The following is a 22,310-nucleotide window of genomic DNA, read 5'->3' as shown; positions in this document are numbered from 1 at the left end:
GGAGAGTGTGTGATCTTTCATGCTGGATTGAAAATTCTTAGAGAACACATACTATATTTCAGCCCTTCTAGTCAGTCCTTATCTCTTAGCAGACGTGCTATACTTGGGGGGTTGGGCTAGATCAGATTGGTGGTGGGATTGAATGAATATTGCAAAGGTAAACATCTGACTGATTTCCATGGGCATTAAAATAAATTTTGAACATGAGAGCTAGGCAGTGCAGTGAAGACAAAGGAGCACAGCAGTTTGTCTTTCTAGTCCACAACTGCCCTACTCCATGTGACTTTTTGGACGCCCTGAGTGGGCCTCTGACCAGGGCCACCACTAGGGTTGTGCCCACTGAGCCTCATTGGGTGGCTCCTGGCTGAGAGGTGTGTGTGGCTGGCATCCTCTTTATATTTCCCTCACTGAGTGTGTGCCCTAGGCAGGCCTGTGCTTATCAGAGAAAGGGCCCCTTTTCCGAAATTTCACAAAGGTGGCATATGGGCTGGTGGAAGCCCTGACAGTAAAAACTCTTCCATGAGGAAAGGGACAGCACATCTGACATTTTTATCCCCAAATGTATAGGTAATCACTCCTTTAACTAAGGCCTATTGTACTAGATCCTGCCCAGCCTATCCTATCACTTTGTTTTGCCACTGCTTGACTAGTGAGAGGTGGTTATTGATTCATTCAACATATTTGTGTTAGTCACTGAATATGTGTATAGGCTACAGGAGTGCAAAAAACAAAGCCCCTGTCCTCATCAAGCTTGTATTCTAGTAGATCCTTACATTCACCCCTCAGTGTTCACCATCAGACAACAGCCACATACAAAAAAAGTGTATATCCACGCTCCTGTTTTGGAGAGTTCTGACACCCCTGTCTTGAGCTTTTCTTGAGAGTGTTTTTTGTGTTTTGTTTTTGTTTTTGTTTCTTTTTTTACAAATGTATTTGTCTGGGGCAATCATTTTAGAAAATAACTTTGCCTAGGTTGCTAAAGTGGCTGCATGGGTGTCTCAGCATAGCCAGGGCTCAGAGAGTAGCGCTCCTCAGGGAAGACCTCAACTCCTGCATGGTCACATGGTCGAATTTCAGCTACAGCTGTTCAGACCATCGGACCAAGTCTCTTGAGAGAGTCTGAGCATTCCATACCATTTGCATGTAATATTAAGATATAAACTGAGCATTCTCCAGAAACCAGCCCAGAACCATCTTTAATCTAAAAATTTTCAAGGAGGGCCATCTGGGCATAAATGCACAGGATATAAGTGAAAACTGGAGTCTAACTTTTAATGTTCCTATTGGCAGAAACAGAAACTGTCACATCTTGAACACTTCATCTTACTATCCCCCTCTTGTATCTACAGATGGGAAACTGTGCAGCAGCTACAACCGAGGACTTATCTCGAAGGCAAAAATCAAGGCTATCAAGTATAGCATCGTCATCATTCTTGGTAAGCTATGTCCCTCCTTGAGCTGTAAAGTGGTATGAACATCCCAAAAGCAAGCTTGCTCCTGGGACCTGGTGGCAGAAAGGAATTTGCCAACGGGCACTTCCACATTGGTCTGATTGGAAAGGAATGTGTGAAATTCATCAGCCCATTCATGGTTCCTTCAAGGGCTCACATTTGATTCCTAATTGCTCTCCTTATGAATACAGCTGCCTGCCAAGGCTATGGGTTGAATAATTTGGAGAAAATCTGATTAGGAACTAGCTGAAATGGATGCTCACATCACCTGCTAACTCAGTCACTTCCTTGAAGACACTATCTTCCCCAGGGTTGGAGTTCGCAAGCAAAAAGAAGATGGAAGTGGCTTTCCACCTTTTCTGAATATTTAACGTTAGGTTCACTACAAATTTCTCCCTTATGGCACCTTACCTGCCCTTCCACCCTCCTGTCTTCTGCCCTTTCCTTTTCCTTTCTCTCTACTCTTAAGACTCATAAAGTCACCTTGCACTATTTCCTGTCTGAAATACTCTGCTCCCCGGTGGTGATCTGACTTACTTCCTAACCTCATTTGTTCCCCAACAATGCCACCTCCCTGAGGGCTCCTTGACAAGTCTTTTAAATATCCTTTTTCTAGTCTACTCTGTCTTACTTTTGTTCTTGGTTCTGCCTGGCACTATAGGACATAGACTGATTTTCTTATAGTCTGTCTCCCCTGTTGGAGTAGTGAATCTGTGAGGGCAATGACTTTGGCTTTTGTGTTACTTATATTATCACCAAGACCTAAAATAGGGTCCCCTACACACTGCTCAATTAACATTTGTTGAATGAATGAATGAATGAATGAATGAAAATATGCAAGAAGGAAAGGGATTTGTACTATTTTCTTTTTTATTTAGCTTACATATCCCCTCCTTGCCCCTCTGGCAGCTCTTGGAAGCTCCGAGGAAGCATAGATCTCCCATTAGCTACATGTCAAAGCACCAGAACAGTCTTCTTACCCTTCTAAAATGCAACTGCAAAATGCCAAACAGACCACACACAGCATGACTCAGCCAGCAGGACGTAGGCACAAAACAGCATTGCAGGCGGAACTGGGATAAAACATATACAACCCACCGGGGCTCAAAAACTTTGTCAGAGGCTTCTGAAGTAGATCAAAGACTCCTCTGTCTTCTCAGATAGTCAGAACGACAGATGCACGTTCCCTGGATGTTGAGTTGGAAAATGTTATGTTTACAAGTGTGTCCCAGAGCCAACATAGCCCTTTGTCATCAGCAGCCATACACCAAGGCCCTGCGGGATCCCTTCAGTCAGCAACCAGAGACACCTACTAGAGGGTCAGCAAATGTTGACAGCCCTATCAGACCAAAAGGGCCCTTTCTATAGCAAACACTTTGTAATGTCCCTTTCCCATCTTGAAATAAAATGCCTACTTATACTACCTACCATGATAATTAAAACGTTAATATATTGCCAAAAAATAATATAAAGGAGGAATAAGAAAATAATCTAAAATAAAACAATACTATTTTTGTTAATTAATTAAAATTTATACCAATTTTAACGTGTAAAAACGTAAGCACAGCTACACTAGAAGAATAATGGAGTAGTCACACCTACACCTTGACATAATAACAGCTACAATGAAAACCAGTACAGGTGTATTTTCATGGAGACATAAAAAAATGTAAGCAGTATTGCTGTCAGTGACTTGATTTTCTGAGCTGCCAAAAATAAAAAATCCTTGTAATATTTTGAATTAAACAAAGTAATGTTTCCTCCATTTACAACAGAATTGTATTTATTAACAGAATTGTACAACAGAATCTACAAATTTCAATATTTACTTAATCTGTGTTTATGTGTAAAACAAAGTCAGGTTTCTAGACTGGGATAACTATACAGAAGTTTCTCTTCTACATGAATGGGCATTCAAAGTAGATACAAATCTTCCCTGGCTGGGCTGTCTGTACCATGCCAGAGAACTGGTATCCCTGTGACAACCAGAATCCTCCAACCCCACATATACACACATGAAGACACACAAGCTCACAAGGCCATTTGCCCCCCTTAGTGTCCCAGATACTGTTCAGGGCCAGTGTTTGGGTTAATTAACCAGGATCCAGAACACTTAATGGGTTTTGTGTTTGAATTGCTCCACTTTAATACATTGCCAAGGTCTGGGGTCGAGAGGGGAACCATGAGTTAGTTTATCATTCTAAAATTCCCCAACAAGTTACAGAATCCGCATTACAGAGTTATGGCGGAAAGCTTGTCCCTGCATGCAGACAGCTAAGGAAGCCAAACTTCTACTCTGAGAAAAAAGTATATGGAGGAGAAAGTGGGAGAAGGAGAGTAGAGAAGTTATGGCAAGAAGATGAGAGATGTATGTATTTCCAGTCAACTCATGAGTGTTTAGCTCTGTGTCGTAGTCTGTGCTCTCCAGAGGATAATGAGAGAGAGAGGTTTATTAGAAGGGATTGGCCCAGGTAATTACTGAGGCTGAGAATTCCCAAGCTGTGCAATTGGAAGCTGGAGACCCAGGAAAACCAACGGTGTAGGTGCCAGTCCAAGTCTGAGTCCAAAGGTCTGAAAATCAGGAGAGTGGATGATGTACATTTCAGTTTGATTCCAAGTGTGAAGGCAGAAGACCAATTTCCTAGCTTGAAGACAGGCAAACAGAGTGAATCTTCTTTTACTTAACGTTTTTCTATGACTAAGGCCTTCAACAGTTTGGACACGGCCCATGAACAGAGAAGGGCAATCTGCTTTTCTTACTCTACCAGTTCAAATGTTACACTCATCCAGAAATGTCTTCATACGTATCCAGAATAGTGTTTAACCAAACATCTGAGCACTCCACAGCCCAGTTAAGTAGTCTCAAAACTAGCCATCACACTCTGAATCCCCACCTTTTATCCATTTCTTTTGAGAATTTGGAGCCAAACAAATTGGGGTCTCATACATGCCAATGGATTTAGAGAAGGGTATAGTGTGGGTGTTTTCTGGAGAGGCCAACTTAGAGGGGAAAGAGAAAATTGAGAACACTGTCATTAAACTGGTATGTACTTAGAAAATATTGTGATCACCCCTTCTCCCTGACATAACCTAAAACCATTAGTCACTATGTGGTCAAAATGCTTCCTGTTCTGTCTTTTCCTAGAGAGTCTTCAAAGTATTTTGCTATTTTTTCCTGATCCCTGTGTTGTTGGATGAGATGGTATGGCCATAGTCACCTGTTCCTGGGGTTTCTATAAAGAATCCACAGCAGTAGAAATTTAACCCTTCTTTATGGACAGAGAAGCTCTACGACCTTTGCTCAGTTTTAGGAACATGTCTGTAAGATGTGTCCATATGTATGTGTGTATGTGTTTAAGTGAATGTGATATCAATGCTCTAAACAGCATTCAACCCCAATATTTCTGAGAAATTCCAGGTCCCAAAGAACGTCCCAGGTAAAAGTCCAGTCAGGACCAACCAAAAGAGACCCCTCAACTGTTACTTGCTGTGGTGCTAATGGCTCTCTTCTCCCCCAGCCTTCATCTGCTGTTGGAGTCCATACTTCCTCTTTGACATTTTGGACAATTTCAACCTCCTTCCAGACACCCAGGAGCGTTTCTATGCCTCTGTGATCATTCAGAACCTGCCAGCATTGAATAGTGCCGTCAACCCCCTCATCTACTGTGTCTTCAGCAGCTCCATTTCTTTCCCCTGCGGGTAAGGGGAGCTCTTGTATGGGTCAGACACACTGATGGTCATTGCACTGGGATTCCGTCAACACATGGGTTTCTCATGTCTAAACTCTCCAGCAGGTTACAGAATCCCCCTTTTATAGATGAGAGGTTTGAGAGTCAGAAAGATTCCACTAACATGGCTGATTTAAACCCTGGCCCAGGCCACAGCTGATGTGCTTTTTCCTATACCACAACACTTCGTATAGAAAACAGCGTAATCATGACACATCTAGAAGACCTTGCTTTTGTTCAAAGCATCTTCACATGAATGGCTTCAATACAGTTCTATGGCAATAACAGGACATGGAGCCTTATTATAATTTTAGAGATAAACAAAGTGAGTCTTACATGGTTAATGACATCATTGAGGTTGTATGAATAATTAGCAGAGCTGAAATTAAATCCCTCCCACAGTTATTGTGATTCTTCTGTTTTTCTGCTGTTTTTCAGTTGTTTTCCTGCATAAGCCACAGAGGGTAGGTGGAGAATTCCATAGGAGATACAAGAGGAGAACAATTTAAGTCTTGGGCTTAATGCCAGTCGTTGAAGTTTGTATCTTGCCATTGCTTATTCGTACGTAGTGATGTATGACCTTGGGCAAGTTATTTAACGTCTATAAACCTCAGCTTCTTCATCTGTAAAATGGGGCTAATAGCAGTGTCTACCTATTGGCCTGTGATGTCTCTGTCTTCTGGGCTCTGGTGCTGACCAGTGAGAAGGAGAACTGTGAGTCATGGAGAAGGAAGGTCAGGGTATTACATGTAAAGTGCCTGGCACGGTTGTCTGATCTTTAATACAGTTTTTATAACTATTGTGTCTTAACATGTCTACTTCCCTTTTCATTAGGTCAAATTATTTCCCTCCCTGCTTTATTTTGACTTTCTCCAGGGAGCGAAGATCACAGGATTCCAGAATGACGTTCCGAGAGAGAACCGAGAGGCATGAGATGCAGATTCTGTCCAAGCCAGAATTCATCTAGACCCTAGGACAGTGCCAGTGCTAGGCTGAGCACCATCAACTCTCCCAGGTCCCTGTCACCTGCTTGGGCATGTGCATAAAACCGGAGCCAACTTCATCCCACCCTCGTCATCACCTGGGAGATGCACAAGACAAATGTTCTAATGAGTGCCTGCACTGCATTAAGTATTGGCCAACACAAACTCCCCAGTTACTCATGCCAGCCAGGAAGGAAACACCTTCCTTCCCGACCATTCCCAGCCCTCCTTCCCACTGGCCAGCACCTGAACCCGGTGAACACAGGCATCAGTAGCCCAAGGTCCTGGCTTGGAGCCAGTGAGTAGACAGGCAAGCAGAGGGGACAAAGGTAGCTGGGTTATACATGAATATTCTCATTACAAAGAAGAAAATAAAAGACTTAATTAAGCCTAGACTTTTTCCCCAGTTTTGGATTGGAGGTTCAGTGTTTATAGTCAAGAAAGTGTTTGTCCTTGAAATGCCAACAAATTCATTTCCAGGCATTGGTGCTTTGCACCTCTTCTGCAGATAGCCTCGGTTTGCAGATGGGTGTGCTGGCAGCAGCCAAGTGCATCTCCTATTCCATCAACAAATGATTTGTGGAAGGGCACACTGTTGGCCCTCCAGAACAAGGTGAAATGAAGGGATACTGCTTCTGATAGGAAATAAGTTGTGCTAAAAAGCCATGAGCCCCTGACTTCCAGCCTCTGAGAGCTGGTCCCTAGAACACACATGTCCTTGAGGCTTCTTTCTTTCTTTCTTTCTTTGTTTTTTTTTTTTTTTTTTTTTTTTTTTTGTCTTGCTCTGTCACCCAGGCTGCAATACAGTAGCATGATCTTGGCTCACTGCAAACTCCACCTCCCGGGTTCACCCCATTCCCCTGCCTCAGCCTCCCAAGTAGCTGGGACCATAGGCGCCCGCCACCATGCCTGGCTAATTATTTGTATTTTTAGTAGAGATGGGTTTTCACCATGTTAGCCAGGATAGTCTTGATCTCCTGACCTCGTGATGTGCCCGCCTCAGCCTCCCAAAGTGCTGGAATTACAGGCATAAGCCACCATGCCCTTGAGGTTTTCTAAGACCTCTCACTCTGTATTTAACACTTGGGTCACTCTGGGCTCCATTCCTCACACCTCAAGGACAAGTCTTCCTGTTTTTAAATCCCTGAACCCTCTCTTTGGTTAGGAGCTAGGTTCCTGTGGCTTTTCCAGGCTTAATGTTTCTCTAAGCTCTTTATCGTTCTTGCCTGTCGCAGCCTTTGTCTAGCACCTCGGCCGGGAAGTGCTAGTGGGGCTTATTTTGACAGGTCTGGAGTTTGGTACTTATGAGCATAATCCAAGTGAAATATGACTAAATGTTTTCTAGTCAATTTCTCCTATCAGATTTTTCCACAAGTGGAAGTGAAATAATTTCATTTGATCATATATACATCCCACCCACGGCTCTGGGATGCACGTGAGCACCTTATTTTAGCTTCACATATATTCTTGACATTAAAATCTCCTTGGCAAAATCCTCCTTCCCAGAATTATTCAGAGCTTAAATTGGTTTTTTTTCTTTTTTCTTTTTTTTTTGGCATACTGCTAGTGGAGTCATTAAATTGTTCAGTATATTTTAATAGCATTCCATTCCTCATTATGGTGCCAACTCCAAGTCTGTGTCTTTAAGGTCATATGGGCTTTTTTTTTTTTTTTTTTCCATAAACTCTCTTTTCAATTTGATCTGACCTTAAGGAAAGTACGTCTTTAGGAGGAAATCAGACTCCTCACTTGCTATCTCTCTGAGATTTATTCTCTGAATTTGAGGAGCCTGAATAGTTTTATTTCTACCCAACAGTTTTGAAGGCTGTCTCCCTCTCTGTCCAATCAGCTAAACTTGAGCAACCGTGGAAGCTTTGAGCAGCTGAGAAATGCTTTTCAACATTTCACTTTAAATCAAGATGTGCCACAGAAGACCCACGGAACTGTTGCTAAAATAGCTGCCTGCACCGCAGCCAATTAACAGAGCAAAATCTGGCAGATGTCCTACATGGCAAAACAGGAGGACCAGGTTCTCTTGACAGAAGCTTTCAATCTTTGTCAAGTCTGGTCTGCAAAATACATTACATGCCTACCTCATCCATCAGTAGAGTCTCAAAGTGAAGGAGAGAGTGGAGTGAGGGGCGTGTGATCTGTAGAAACTGTGAACATGATTTTGTAGTTGTTGTGATGCTGTCTGTCTCATTTCCTGAGAAGACTGGAGATCCGTAAGATAAGTGTACAGGTTGCTGCAGGATAATCTACCATTTAAATGAAACTTGCTTTATATTGGTATGGATTCTGGAGTTGTCATTTCCAGATGTATTTGCTGAGCTTGGGGAAACATGATGTAACTGGTAATTGGCCGGGTGCAGTGGCTCACGCCTCTAATCCCAGCACTTTGGGAGGCTGAGGTAGGCAGATCACGAGGTCAGGAGATGGAGACCATCCTGGCTAACACAGGGTGAAACCCCGTCTCTACTAAAAATGCAAAAAAAAAAAATTAGCCAGGCATGGTGGCGGGTGCCTGTAGTCCCAGCTACTTGGGAGGCTGAGGCAGGAGAATGGCGTGAACCTGGGAGGCGGAGCTTGCAGTGAGCCGAGATCATGCCACTGCACTCCAACCTGGGTGACAGAACGAGACTCCATCAAAAAAAAGAAAGAAAAAAGAAAAAGAAAGAAAATACTGGTAATTAATAGTCTTATGACCTTGAACAAATCATTTCACACCTCTGGGCATCAACGGCCTCATCTGCAAGATGGGGACAAAATCAGGCTGGAGCAGAGGATCTTGGTGGTTCTTCCCAGACACAGGCTCTGAGATTGTGTCCAGACAGTGAGAGCTTCTGGAATTCTTTCCCCAGGGGACCAATGACTCAGTGACTTAATGCTGAGTCATTTGCCCTTTAGAGGTGTGACTTCCCTATCTATCACTATGAATGCAGAGAAATATCATTTCCCAACTGAGAAATGCAGTTTGAGCTCTTGGAGAAAATTAGAAGCTTAGTGCTGTGACGTTACTGTTTGTAGCCTTTGATGCCCATGTGGAATCAGAGAAGCCAGCAGGATACCTAAAATAAAGGTGCTTACTTCCTGCACCAAGATGTGGAAAAGTCTATGGTTACATTATTGCATGGCATCAGGGACAGGAGAAAATTTAGGAGAGCCGGAGTAGGTGTGCTTACTATATTCAGCCATACTATAGAAAATAAGTGTCTCCACTTTACTGAACTAAATTAAATATGAATGGTAAAAACTTCTCTACTTGCAGGGTGCATGTGGAACATAATTAAGTTGAAGTTTACTTTCACTAAGGAACATCTCCCACCTTTTTCCCCAGAAAATCATAACACCTTTTTAATGACTTTCATTTGTGGATAATCAGGAGAAAAAAAGTGTCCCTTTTAAATCAGCCCAACACACAGCTTAAACTTCCTAGCTTCATTTGGAAAATTCTGTATACTCATATACAGAAATGACCTTGCCTCTTCCAACTGCATTCACAGTGTCAGTCAGAAAAGGCCACAAGCCTGAGTCTGAGAGAAAAAAGGAAAACAAAAATGTCTTTAGCAGGAAATAAAGTGACTCTGCTCTTCTAGAATTATCTTAGGTGAGCTACAGACCTGCTGGCAACTCCAATTTTTTCATCATCATTTGAACATACCTCATCTTATATGCAGATCAACTAGTGTTCCCTGAAGCTTTCCAATTGAATTTAATTGAAGGGAGATGGTTGTAACTGTTTAGGTGCCAATCTCTGTGTTTTTGGAAACATGAAAAACTCATGCCTCATTTCTCTGCAATTGCATTTTAAGAATACATTATCCACAACAGGTTGGTCCAGTTAACATTTTAAAAGTGCAATTCCAGGCTTACAGAATGTTAAAGTGGATGGAGTCTTATATCATCTGGTCTCATGGTTTTCAGATTGCTCAGACTCCAAAGCTGTTCCAAGGAGGTGACTCAATATTAATATTTTTACACAGCTGGGCATGGTGGCTCATGCCTGTAATCCCAGCACTTGGGAGGCCAAGGAGGGCAGATCACCTAAGGTCAGGAGTTTGAGATCAGTCTGGCCAACATGGTGAAACACCGTCTCTACTAAAAAAATGAAAATTAGCCAGGTCTGGTGGCGGGCCGCCTGTAATCTCAGCTACTTGGGAGGCTGAGGCAGGAGAACCACTTAAATCCAGGAGGAGGAGGTTGCAGTGAGCCAAGATCACACCATTGCACTCTGGCCTGGGCAACCAGAGGGAAACTCCGCCTGAAAAAAAATAAAAATAAAAATAAAAATAAAAATAAAAATAAAAATAAAAATTCTTATACACAACAACAGCATAGCATAGAAATTGAGAGGCAACTAAACGTAGTTAAATAGTTTCAAGTTCCTTAAATTATCTTGCATGCAAAATGTGGATTAAGATTAGTCATTGATGTGCCAAGAATGCATGTTGCAATTTCAGGGTCATCACCAAAATAATAGAAATGCAAAAATATATATCTTTCAGACTAAAAAAGAAGGAAAGCTGAGTGACAAGTTACTCAAATAATTTGAAAGAAAGCAGAAAAGAGAGAAACAGGTACACAAAATAGCTGGGATAAACAGAAAACACATAGGAAGATGGTGAATTTTTTTTACCCAAACTTACTAGTAATTGTAAGTGCAAAGAGATTAAATGCCCCAGTTAATCATCAAAGACTGTCAGACTGATTTATTTAAAACTAAATAACTGTCTGTTGTTTACAAAAGACATGCCTAAAACATAAGGATACAGAAAGTTTGAAAATCAAAGAATGGATCCAGGTATTCCATGGAAACTGTAGCTAAAAGAAAGCTGGTAAGGCTATATTAATAAAGACTAAATGCACTTTAAGGCCAAAAGTATTAGTAGAATTAAACAGGGACACTTCGTAACGATAAATATTTTAGTTTAATAAGATGAAGTAATAATTCTAAATTTTCATGCATTTAACAACATGGCCTCAAAATATACACTTTTAAAAGTTGTCAGAACTATAAAATAAGTAGAAAAATTCACAACCATAATAGGGAATTTTATCACACTTAATGCCAGTAATTAAAGCAGACAAAAATCAGGAATGATCTGAATAGTTCCAACAACATGAATAACACAGGTAGAGCACTTTGCTTTACCACCCCTGAATAGACATTTTTTTCAAACACACATGAAGCAGTTACCAAAGTTGACCACACACCAGGCCATAAAACAAGCTTCAACATTTCCACGAAATTGAATTCACATAGTCTAGTTTTTCTGATCACGCTGTAATTATGCTAGAACTCAAGAGTAAGAGGTTAACCAGAAAATTCTGATAGGTTTGGAAATGAGGAAATACACTTCTGAATAACTTATTGCCAAAGAGGAAAGTTTATGAAAACTAGAAAACAACTGTAGTGAATGCTAATGAAAGTATTATGTATTAAATGTATGGGATACAAGTAAAACAATACTTAAAGAAAAAAGAGAAGGATGAAAAATCAATAAACAAATTATCTATCTTATGAAGTTAGAAAAATTTACCAAATTAAACTCAAGGGAAGTAGAAAGAATAAGATAATAAGAATAGGAGTAAAATTAATGAAGTTAGAAACAAACATAATAAAAAGTCTCAACAAAGATCAAATTTTGTTCTTGAAAAAAATTAAATTAATAAACCTCTGATGAGACTGATCAAAGGAAGAAAAAGAGAGAAGGCACAAATAAACATTTTTTTAAAGGACATCACTATATATCCTGGAGTCAATCAAAAGATAATAAAAGGATATTACGATCAAGTTTATGTCAAAACAAATTGAAAATATACATAAATGGGAAAACATGTAATTGGCCCAAGAAGAAACAAAATCAGGATAGTAGCATAACTGCTAAAGAAAGAGAATGTCTTCATTGGTGAGCTCTACCAAAATTGAAGGACAAAGCAACACCAATTTTATAGTCTTCAGTAAAATAGAAAAAGTGTGACTTTTCAGATTATTTGTGAGGCTAAAGAAACCTCAATACCAAACGCTAGAAAGACATTACAAGAAAAAAATTGCAAGTCAATTTTGCCATAAAAATACACACAAAAATTCCAAAAACAAAAATTACCAATCAAGTGCAACAAAACATAACAAGGCTAGCATATATGACAAAACTGGTTTCATTCCAGGAATACAATGTTGGCTTACTATTAGAAAATCACTCAACTCATTACATTAATAGATTATAGGATAAAACAATTTATTAACTCTATGGATGCAGAAAAAAATGTTTGATAAATTTTTTTGACCTCCAATTATGATAAAAGATTTTCACAAACTTGGGATAGAAGAGAATTTCTTAAACCTTAAAGTTTATCTGCAAGAAAGCTACAGGAAACCTGTACTTAATGGTGAAGCTTTGAAGATGTTCCTTTTGAAATAAAGAATGAGTGAAGAATGCCAGCATCATCACTTCTATTCAACATTGTAAGAGATCCTAGCCAATGCAATAAAACAAGAAAAAAAAGAAAAAACAAGATAAAAGGTATATGGATTCCAAATGAATAATAAAAACTGACATTATAGTATAAATATATAGCTGAATATTCAAAATAATATACAGATAAATTATTTGAATAAATCAAAAAGTTTAATAAGGCTGCAGGATACAAAAACCAATATTTCCATTTGGCAGCAAAATAAAAAATTTAATTTTTAAAGTTTTGTAGCAATGAAGGGAAAGCTTCATTTTTGCCCTAGGAGGCTTCACTGAAAAATCAAGTCATAAAAAGGCAGATAAATAAGATGAAAAGCATACAAATTAATTACTCCTATGTATTCAGAGAAAATCAGAGTAATTGACCAGTACTTCAATGGGTACAGATGCTTGTAGAGCCTTCTTCTTAGGGGAAAGAGAGATGGGGAAGTGTGGATGATTTCAGGGGAATAATAAATGATTTTTAGGAGTTTGCTGGGCTTGAAGAAAACAATGGTCCAGAACAGAGTCTATTGGACTCACAGAGCAGACTTTTGCTTGTGACAAAAGGCTGTCCAGGTTTGTTCATAGACTTTAGTCTTCCTTCTTGTGATATGGGTTCAGTTAGTGAAAACTCAGAGAAGGGACCTGAAGTCACTGTTTTCTTCTTTGGTAAGTCTAGAATTAGGCAGATAAGGAAACTTCAGGATTGAGAGGGAGGAGGAGGGAGAGGAGAAACTATTGTTCTCCCTGGTAAGAGAACAGTTTCTCTGGTAAAAGAACCAGTCTTTATGTAGATGGGGGGGGGGGGGATCTCTTTTAGCATCTGCTGATCTCTAAGGGCCTTTAATTCAAAATACTCATTACAATACCATGAAGCCATATTTTGGGGTAAAGTTCCATGAGCTCCTGCATTTGTTATTTACAATAGCCTTAAAAAATGAAGTTTGTAGGAGTAAATTTATAAAAGGTATATAAATCTCTATGGAGAAATTATTATACTACTGAGATATATTCTAAAAACTAATGAAATGCAGAACTATATCATGACTATTGTTTGGAAACTGAATAGCCTTCTTAGGCTATTCAGTTTCCAATTTTCAAATTGATCTCTGAAGATTCAGTAGAATGCCAAAGCCTCAAGAGGAATTTGGTCAAACTTGAGAAGCTGTCTCTAAAATTTATACAGAAATGCAGAGGGCCAAGAATAGTCGTGACACTGTTGACTCAAAAGGAAAAAAATGGGACAGCCACATATCAAACTTATCATGAAAGAATAATAATGAAAGCTGTGGTATGGGCGCTAAAGTAGACAACTTAGCAAATGGAATAGAAAAGGAGTTCAGGGAAAAATGCCCATATATAGGTAAACTTGATTTGTTTCAGAGGTAACATTGCAAAGCAGTAAGGAAAGGGTGTTCTTTTCAATTATATAAAAAACTAGACATTTATGTGGGAGAAAATTTAAATGAAGACCTACTGGATTATATGTAAAATTGGTTCCAGGTGGATTATAGATCTAAATTCACAAGACAATACAACATTGAAAAAATAATATGAGGGAATAGCTTTAAAGATTTCAGGGGAGGGAAAGAGCTCTTAAACAGAACACAAAACACTGTACTCATGAAGGAAAATATTGATATATTTAATTACCTAAAACTAGAAATTTCTGTTCATCAAAGAATATGAAAAATGTGAAAAGACAAGCTGTAGAATGGAAAATGACGTTTGCAAAATATATAACTGACCAATATCTAGTATTTGTAATGCATAAAAACTACTGCAAATCAGTAAGAAAAAGATTTTAAAAGACAATAGAAGACATAGAAAAGTGAGCAAGAATTAACTTCAGAAAAGAGGTTATTCAAATATGGACAACAAACATATGAAAAGGTGCTTAATCTCATTAAAAAGCAAGGAAAAGTACATTAAATCACAATGATATATGAGCATGCATATTGGCATAACTTAAAACCTTTGACAATATCAAATGTTGGTGACGACGTAGAGCATCAGAAATGCTTATCTGATATGGACTGGAGAATAATTAGTACAACTACTCTGGAAAGTTACATGCCTTAAACTAGTAAAACTGAGGATTTGTGTTTCCCATGACTTTGAAATTCCACACTGAGTACACACACTTCAGAAGTGTGAATTATGTGCACCATAATAGATATGAAAAAATATTCATAATAGCACTAATTACAAGAGCCTCAAATTGGAGGCAAAACAAATGCTCATTAGCAGTAGAATAGATAAATAAATTATGGTATATTTCACACAATGGAATACTTTACAGCAACAAAAAAATGAAGAAACTGCATAGCCTTTAAAAACATAATATAAAGGTCAAAGACAGAGACACCAAAGATACCATATGATCTCATTTACATGAAATTCAAAACTAGCCAAAATTAAATGTTCATATTTGGCAGTGCACACACAGGTAATTGTATTAGTCTGTTTTTCACACTGCTGATAAAGACATACCAAAGACTGGGCAATTTACAAAAGAAAGAGGTTTATTGGACTTACAGTTCCACATGGCTGGGGAGTTTCCACAATCATGGCAGAAGGCAAGGAGGAGCAAGTCACATCTTACGTGGATGGCAGCAGGCAAAGAGCAAGCTTGTGCAGAGAAACTCCCATTTTTAAAACCATCAGATCTTGTGAGACCCATTCACTATCATGAGAACAGCACAGGAAAGACCCGTCCCCATGATTCAGTCATCTCCCACTGGGTCCTTTCCACAACACGTGGGAATTATGGGAGCTACAAGATGAGATTTGGGTGGGGACACAGAGCCAAACCCTATCAGTGATAAAACTCTAAAGCAAAGCAGGAAATCACTTTTTATAAGAGTCCAGACTGAAATGTATTTGCAGGGAGAGGGAGAAGATGTACAGAGAGGGGATGTCAGAGTCTCTTTTTTGCTCTAGGTGGCAGGTTCAAGGGTGTTCACTTTATTTTGGAAGCAGTGCAGAGAAGGGAGCCAGACTAGAAACGGAGGTGATCAACTGGGTCTCAGTTACATACAGAAAACAGCAGAGACGGCTGAAAGATCCTTCTCTGTGTTCAGAGCCATCATCTATCATTAGCATCCAGTGACAGCAGGAATATTGATGCCAATATTTTTCAAAGTCTGCAGAAATGACTTGGCTCCTCCACAGAGCTTTGTGAGTCAGTTCAGAAGAAATCAATATCCATCTTCTGTTCTCTTCTTGCCTGCAGAGGGGACCTGGAATCCTTAAGCTTTTGCTCCTGGTTTCCCACTTCAATATTCATCCAAAGAGTCTCCTCCTGCTTGTCCTCATTCTTTCTGTCCTTCCTTGTCCCCCAGGGTGGAGATCTCAAGTGTATGATACCTCACTATGTGGTGATGTTAGCCCCAGAACACAGCTGAACACAGCATTCCTCAGGAAAGGATTCATCCTCTATATAGGAAACACTGGAGATACTGCTGCCCTAACCCCAAAGAACTAATCACCAAAGCTTGGTACTTTGGGCCCATGGTAGGCAACTGGAAGAGCTATTTGGGGCAAACAGTGTAACTCGATCATCATCATAACTATCTGACAGACTTTAAGTAGGCCGATCCAATGTTCTCAAACCTGGCTGTATCATGAATCACTCAAGGAATTTATTTTTTATCCAGATTTCTGAACCCCCAACCCCAGAGATTCTGACTTACTGGGTTCTGGGTAGAACATGGACATCTGTATTTACAGCAACTCACCCAGGTGATTCATCCAGGTGGCTCTGGTGCAGCTCATCAATGGGCTCGTACTTAGGAGCATCCCAGGAGGTCAGAGCTCAAGTACCTCATGACCAGGAACTGTGTAGGCCTCCTTTGCTTACATCTAAGTGGTTTCCCTTGGTCCAACCGGAACACGAATGTTATCTCCTAAGAGTCCAACTTTACCACTTCTAACCATCTAGATATCTACTGGTAAACTCAAGACATCTCTAATGCTTCCTCTTTCCACTAGAGATTAAATGCATTTTTTTCACATGAAGATATACTTTAATGTAGTTATGCGTGCATATAAATGCCCAAATGAGAGCCAAGTTGAGAAATATGGCCATGTGTTGATGTGATGTCTTAGAACAAGGAAGGACACCTCTGCGGAGGTGTTTTGAGGGCTACACCAACATGCTGATGTGATACCTTATGAAAGCACTCTAGAGCAGCCATTCTTAAATATTTTGGCCTCACAAAGACCAAACAATTCCTTTATGATTGCTTATGTGTATTGTATGCATTGATATTTACATGGATATTTACAATCCAATTGTGTTAAAAATTAAAACTGAAAAAATATTTGTTTATAAATCATTTACAAATAATAAACTCACTATATTAACATAAATATCTTTTATATGAAAATAACGATTTTCAACAAAATTTAGTGAGAAAAGTGACATTGTTTTAACTTTATGCAAATCTCTTTGTTTGACTTAATAGAAGACAGATTTTCATATCTTCTGCATTCAATCTGTTGCACTATGCTGTTTTGATAGAAATATATAAGAAAAATCAGTCCTCACAAATATGTAGTTAGAAAAAAATGTTAGAAAAAAAGATTTTAATCTGCCTCTGTACTTAATCTGTTGCATTATAACATGCCATGTAACCTCTGGAAAATTCCACTGTACACATGACAGAACAAAAATGAAAAAGGCAAGTAACATTTTAGTACTGTTATAAAATGAGTTTTGACCTCACAGACCCCCAAGATTCTCAGAGTTGGCCCCTCCTTCCCCAATCTCCCCACCCCCATCCTAGTTCTGGACCATGCTTTGGAGACTGAAGACTGCTTCTTCAAAGAAAAACAGTGTGCTCCTTTCTATGCCAATAGACAGCCTTTGCTATAACACTGTTCTCTTGAACGCAAAGCTGAGCCAGATGAGGCAGGCAAGCTAAGGGATCATTTGCATCCATTTGCAGAGCTGGTGAAAGCGCTAACTTATAGCTAATGCTGATTGAGGCTTCATTCTAGGCAACAAACACCTCAGCAGGTTCACCTGGTGATTAAACTCCCCTCTGCGGGGACAAGAGCCTGATGCCCTACTCACACTGAGGACAGGTGATCGCTTGAATTGAGGAAGAGAATAGTCAAATTTCACCTCAAAGTCGATGGCATTTGCCAGGGTTCTGAGTTTGAGCAACAAACAGTACTCACATTTGTCAGAATGAGCTTCTGAGCCACTTCCCCATGAACTTGAGCACTTCCCCCTCTGAGAATATGTTTCCCCCAGATATCTGCTTGTCCAAAATCCTTGCTTTCCTCAGATCTTTGCCCACATAGTACTTTCTAAGAGAGGCCCACCCAGACTACATCATTTAATACGCAGCTGCCAGCCCAGCAATCCGGATGCCCGACCATCCGGCATTTTTCTTTAGTAGTAGTATGTATTGCTTTTTAACATACTGTACAATGTGCTTATTGGCTATGTTTATTGTTTATTGTTGATATTTCCCATGAGACAAAGATCTTTGTTTTATTCAATGGTGTATTCCCAAGGACAGAACCACACCCAAAATTGAGTAGATACCAATAAATATTAACTCAATGAATGCACAGGTAATGTTTACACATGGAGGGACAGAGGAGAACATCAGCTTCCTGTAAGCAGTCTACTCCCAAGAGAAGGGGAAGGCAGAGCTGAACATGTTTGATTTATTCTCTGCAAATTCATGATGCATGGTTCAGCCATTCCTTTTCATCAGAGTGATTGAAGGGCAAATAGGAACTGGGAATGTGACATCTCCACAGTGAAAGAAGACATCAGGAATGGAAAAGAAGAACCCACCCTGATATCCCTAACTGTTTGTTATTAACTCATTTGCACTTAACGCCTAAGCCCATACTAAGTTTAAGCCTGTGGTGATCCTCAGAGATCAGAAGTTCCAGCAAGAGCATTCTGCTCCCTCTTCAACAAGCACTCCCCCAGTGCCAACCATTGCACCTGTGCCCTTTATTTCCCTATTGTTTATCAGCTCCAAAGCCACCCTTCTACTCCCTTCTCTTGATGGTGGGGTGAGTACTTTGCAAACCGAATTTCTCAGACTACCTCAATCATTGACTTCCTGTCTGCCAAAAGGAAATAGGCAGGAGACTGGGAGCAAGCAAGAACATAATTTCAGGGAGGGAGGTCAGGGGTGGCAGTGGACAGTTCTTCCTCCAAGTCCCAGCCTTGCCATCTTCTCAGTTATGAGCAGCATCCAGACACTATTTGTCCTCAGTTGCATGGCGCTCACCCTGAGTCCCAGCATCAGCCCTGGGGCCTCCTCTGAACTCTTAGGATAAATCTACCCTTTACTTTTTGTTCCTCCAGTCTTAGGAATATTAGCAGCTTTCTGCAGTTAGCCCTTCTATGTTACTCCTCCTTCCTGCTCTTTCAGTCCTCCAATAGCCATGGGATCAGTTCCCTGCATTGAGTCTCTCTATCTGAAATACCTTTCTTTCTTTTTCCTTGCCTTTCCTTGCCTGGGTGGATCCTAACTCATACAGCTTCTCTGTAGGTACTTTTGGGAACATCACTGGACAAGTTAAAATTCATCCCCAGGGAGCTCTGATGTGGGTCAGAAAATTTACTAATTAAATTTCTACAAGACTGTGAATCCATTCCTTATTCCATTTGTCTTTCTGAAGTATGCCCTTCTGCATTGTCCAACATAACTGGGGTGACCATACACACCAATGCACCCAAGACAGTCCATGTTTTTGCCTGTTATCTCAACAAAATTATTAATATAGCCCCCTTTCTCTCTCAAAACTATCTAGTTTGAGTGATAAATTATATGGTCACTCTGAATATGGACCATTATATGTTCTACCGTGAAATTCAATGACAACATGAAGATATTCCAGCAAGGAGGCATCACGCTGTCTGACTTCAAACTATACTACAAGGCTACAGTAACCAAAACAGCATGTTACTGTGTACCAAAACAGATATATAGACCTATGGAACAGAATAGAGGCCTCAGAAATAATGCCACACACCTACAACCATCTGATCTTTGACAAACCTGACAAAAACAACCAATGGGAAAAGGATTCCCTATTTAATATACTGTGTTGGGGAAAGAGGCTAGCCATATGCAGAAAACTGAAAGTGGACCCATTCCTTACAGCTTATACAAAAATTAACTCAAGATGGATTAAAGACTTCAATGTAAGACCTAAAACCATAAAAACCCTAGAAGAAAACCTAGGCAATACCATTAGGACATAGGCATGGGCAAAGACTTCATGACTAAAACACCAAAAGCAATAGCAACAAAAGCCAGAATTGACAAATGGGATCTAATTAAACTAAAGAGCTTCTGCACAGCAAAAGAAACTAACATCAGAGTGAGCAGGCAACCTATGGAATGGGAGAAAATGTTTGCAATCTATCCATCTGACAAAGAGCTAATATCCAGAATCTATGAAGAACTTAAACAAATTTACAAGAATAAAACAAACAACCCATCAAAAGTGGGAGAAGGATGTGAACAGACACTTCTTAAAAGAAGACATTTATGTGGCCAACGAACATATGAAAAAAGGTCATCATCAGTGGTCGTTAGAGACGTGCAAATCAAAACCACAATGAGATACCATCTCATGCCAGTTAGAATGGCAATCATTAAAAAGCCAGGAAACAACAAATGCTGGAGAGAATTTAGAGAAATAGGAACGCTTTTACACTTTGGTGGGAGTGTAAGTTAGTTCAACCATTGTGGAAGACGGTGTGGTGATTCCTCAAGGATCTAGAAGTACCATATGACCCTCCAATCCCATTGCTGGGTATATATCCAAAGGATTATGAATCATTCTACTATAAAGACACGTGCACACATATGTTTATTGCAGCACTGTTCACAATAGCAAAGACTTGGAACCAACCCAAATGCCCATCAATGATAGACTGGATCAAGAAAATGTGGCACATATACACCATGGAATACTATGCAACCATAAAAAAGAATGAGTTCATGTCCTTTGCAGGGACATAGATGAAGCTGGAAACCATTATTCTCAGCAAACTAACACAGGAACAGAAAATCAAACATCACATGTCCTCACTCATAAGTGCCAGTTGAACAATGAGAACATATGGACACAGGGAGGGGAACCTCACACACTGGGGTCTGTCAGCAGGTGGAGGGCTGGGGAGGGATAGCATTAGGGGAAATACCTAATGTAGATGACATGTTGATGGGTGCAGCAAACCACCATAACAAGTGTATACCTATGTAACAAACCTGCACATTCTGCACATGTATCCCAGAACTTAAAGTATAATAAGAAAAAAAAAGATACTCCACCAATAAAATACCAATTACAAGATGTTCCACCTTAGAATACAAAATCCTTCTCATCATGATTTTCTGAAATTAAAATTAAAGATATTAAACCCCAAAGGAGTTAAAGTCCAAAATCATATTCTCTTCACCTTGTAATTAAATGTTCAAAGAAAATTAATGTCCAAAATATATCCCAATTTCTTATTCGACTGCTTTGTTATATTTCTCAATGTTCCTAGGCCATGCACAAAATGTTGGAGTTGAGATATCCAAATATAACTTCTTTTTTCCTCATGAACATCTTAAACAGATTATAAAATAAAACAAGGAGAACAGAGAAGAGACTAAAACAACACCCATATTACTAACAAATGTGGTTTGTGCCTACAGGCAAGAAAGCCTGCTAACAGTGAACTCTAGAACTGGTCTTCCCCACTATGGCATAAACAGCTACTGTTCACCCACGTCTGTGTTTGTCCCCTCTTCTGGGCACATATATGCTATATCTTTCTCAGCCTCCCTTATGGTTAACTCTGTTCATGTGATTGAATTTTGCCCAATGGAATGTGGAAAAATTTCTATGCACTCTCCTAACACGGTCCATAAAAATTTCCCAAGTGTGTTTCATGCTTTCACACCCTCCTCTCATTTGCAAGCTAAATGAAGAGGACTCTCAGGGCTTAGAAGAGGGCAAAGCCACCAGATGGAAGAACACTAGGTCTCAGCATTACTGCATGGAATAGAGCCTGTTTCTTTACCACCAGTCCTCATTGAACAGTGACATAAGTGAGAAACAAACATTTATTTTTGTTCAGCTACAGAATGTTTGGAAGTTGTTTGTTTCACTGGTTAGCCTATCCTGCCTGATACACCCAGAAAATCCCTGGAAGCCCTGATGCAGGACAGGTTTCCTATGGCAGGAAGTGAACTGCTCAGGTGATCCAGAGACACATAAGAAACTTCTGACCCTATGGACAGCTCCCACCACGAAAAAGAGGGCCAGGCTGAGCTGAGCATTCTCAGTAGGATCTTTCCACATTCAATCCAAGCAGCTTAAGCCCCTCTTTCTTCCCTGGTAGGAGTGAGGGAGCTTCTTTCCAGAGGCTAAAATAATCACACCGCTACATGGAAGGAAACAGCTCCCCACCGAAAATGTGTTTTCTTTTTGTGCAGCTCTTTTCTTGATCTCTAGAAATATTTCCCTTTGTTCCCCATCCAGATTCTATATACTATTTCTCAAGACACACCTGCTCTTAGCATCCTTAGCAGGTGTAAGACAGAGGGGCACTACATTTCTCTCTTCTGACTAGACCATAAATGCCAGTCATATGGTCCCCTTTGGGCAAGCTTGGTGAGAGTTAAAGGAGAAACAGCCCTTCCTGACCTC

The 22,310-nt window shown here is 40.0% G+C and overlaps 1 protein-coding gene across 6 annotated transcripts in view; it reads left to right on the top strand.

Annotated features, from left to right (window-relative positions):
* Window positions 1-22,310, top strand: part of NPSR1 (neuropeptide S receptor 1) — a 234,901-nt gene that overhangs the window by 199,256 nt on the left and 13,335 nt on the right. For 3 of the 6 annotated variants that reach the window (XM_030932653.1, XM_030932651.1, XM_030932654.1), the window contains 2 exons: window positions 1,350-1,436; window positions 4,970-5,150. In XM_030932653.1, the coding sequence (XP_030788513.1) occupies window positions 1,350-1,436; window positions 4,970-5,150 (268 nt within the window). Of the gene's footprint in view, window positions 1-1,349; window positions 1,437-4,969; window positions 5,151-5,810; window positions 5,914-6,055; window positions 6,482-22,310 lie in introns of those variants that run through there. The other 3 variants (XM_030932652.1, XM_030932655.1, XM_030932650.1) reach the window with 2 other exon arrangements.

This window comes from Rhinopithecus roxellana, chromosome 6 (genome assembly GCF_007565055.1).
Source record: "Rhinopithecus roxellana isolate Shanxi Qingling chromosome 6, ASM756505v1, whole genome shotgun sequence".
Classification (NCBI taxonomy): domain Eukaryota; kingdom Metazoa; phylum Chordata; class Mammalia; order Primates; family Cercopithecidae; genus Rhinopithecus; species Rhinopithecus roxellana.
This window is presented reverse-complemented; position numbering and strand designations above follow the sequence as displayed.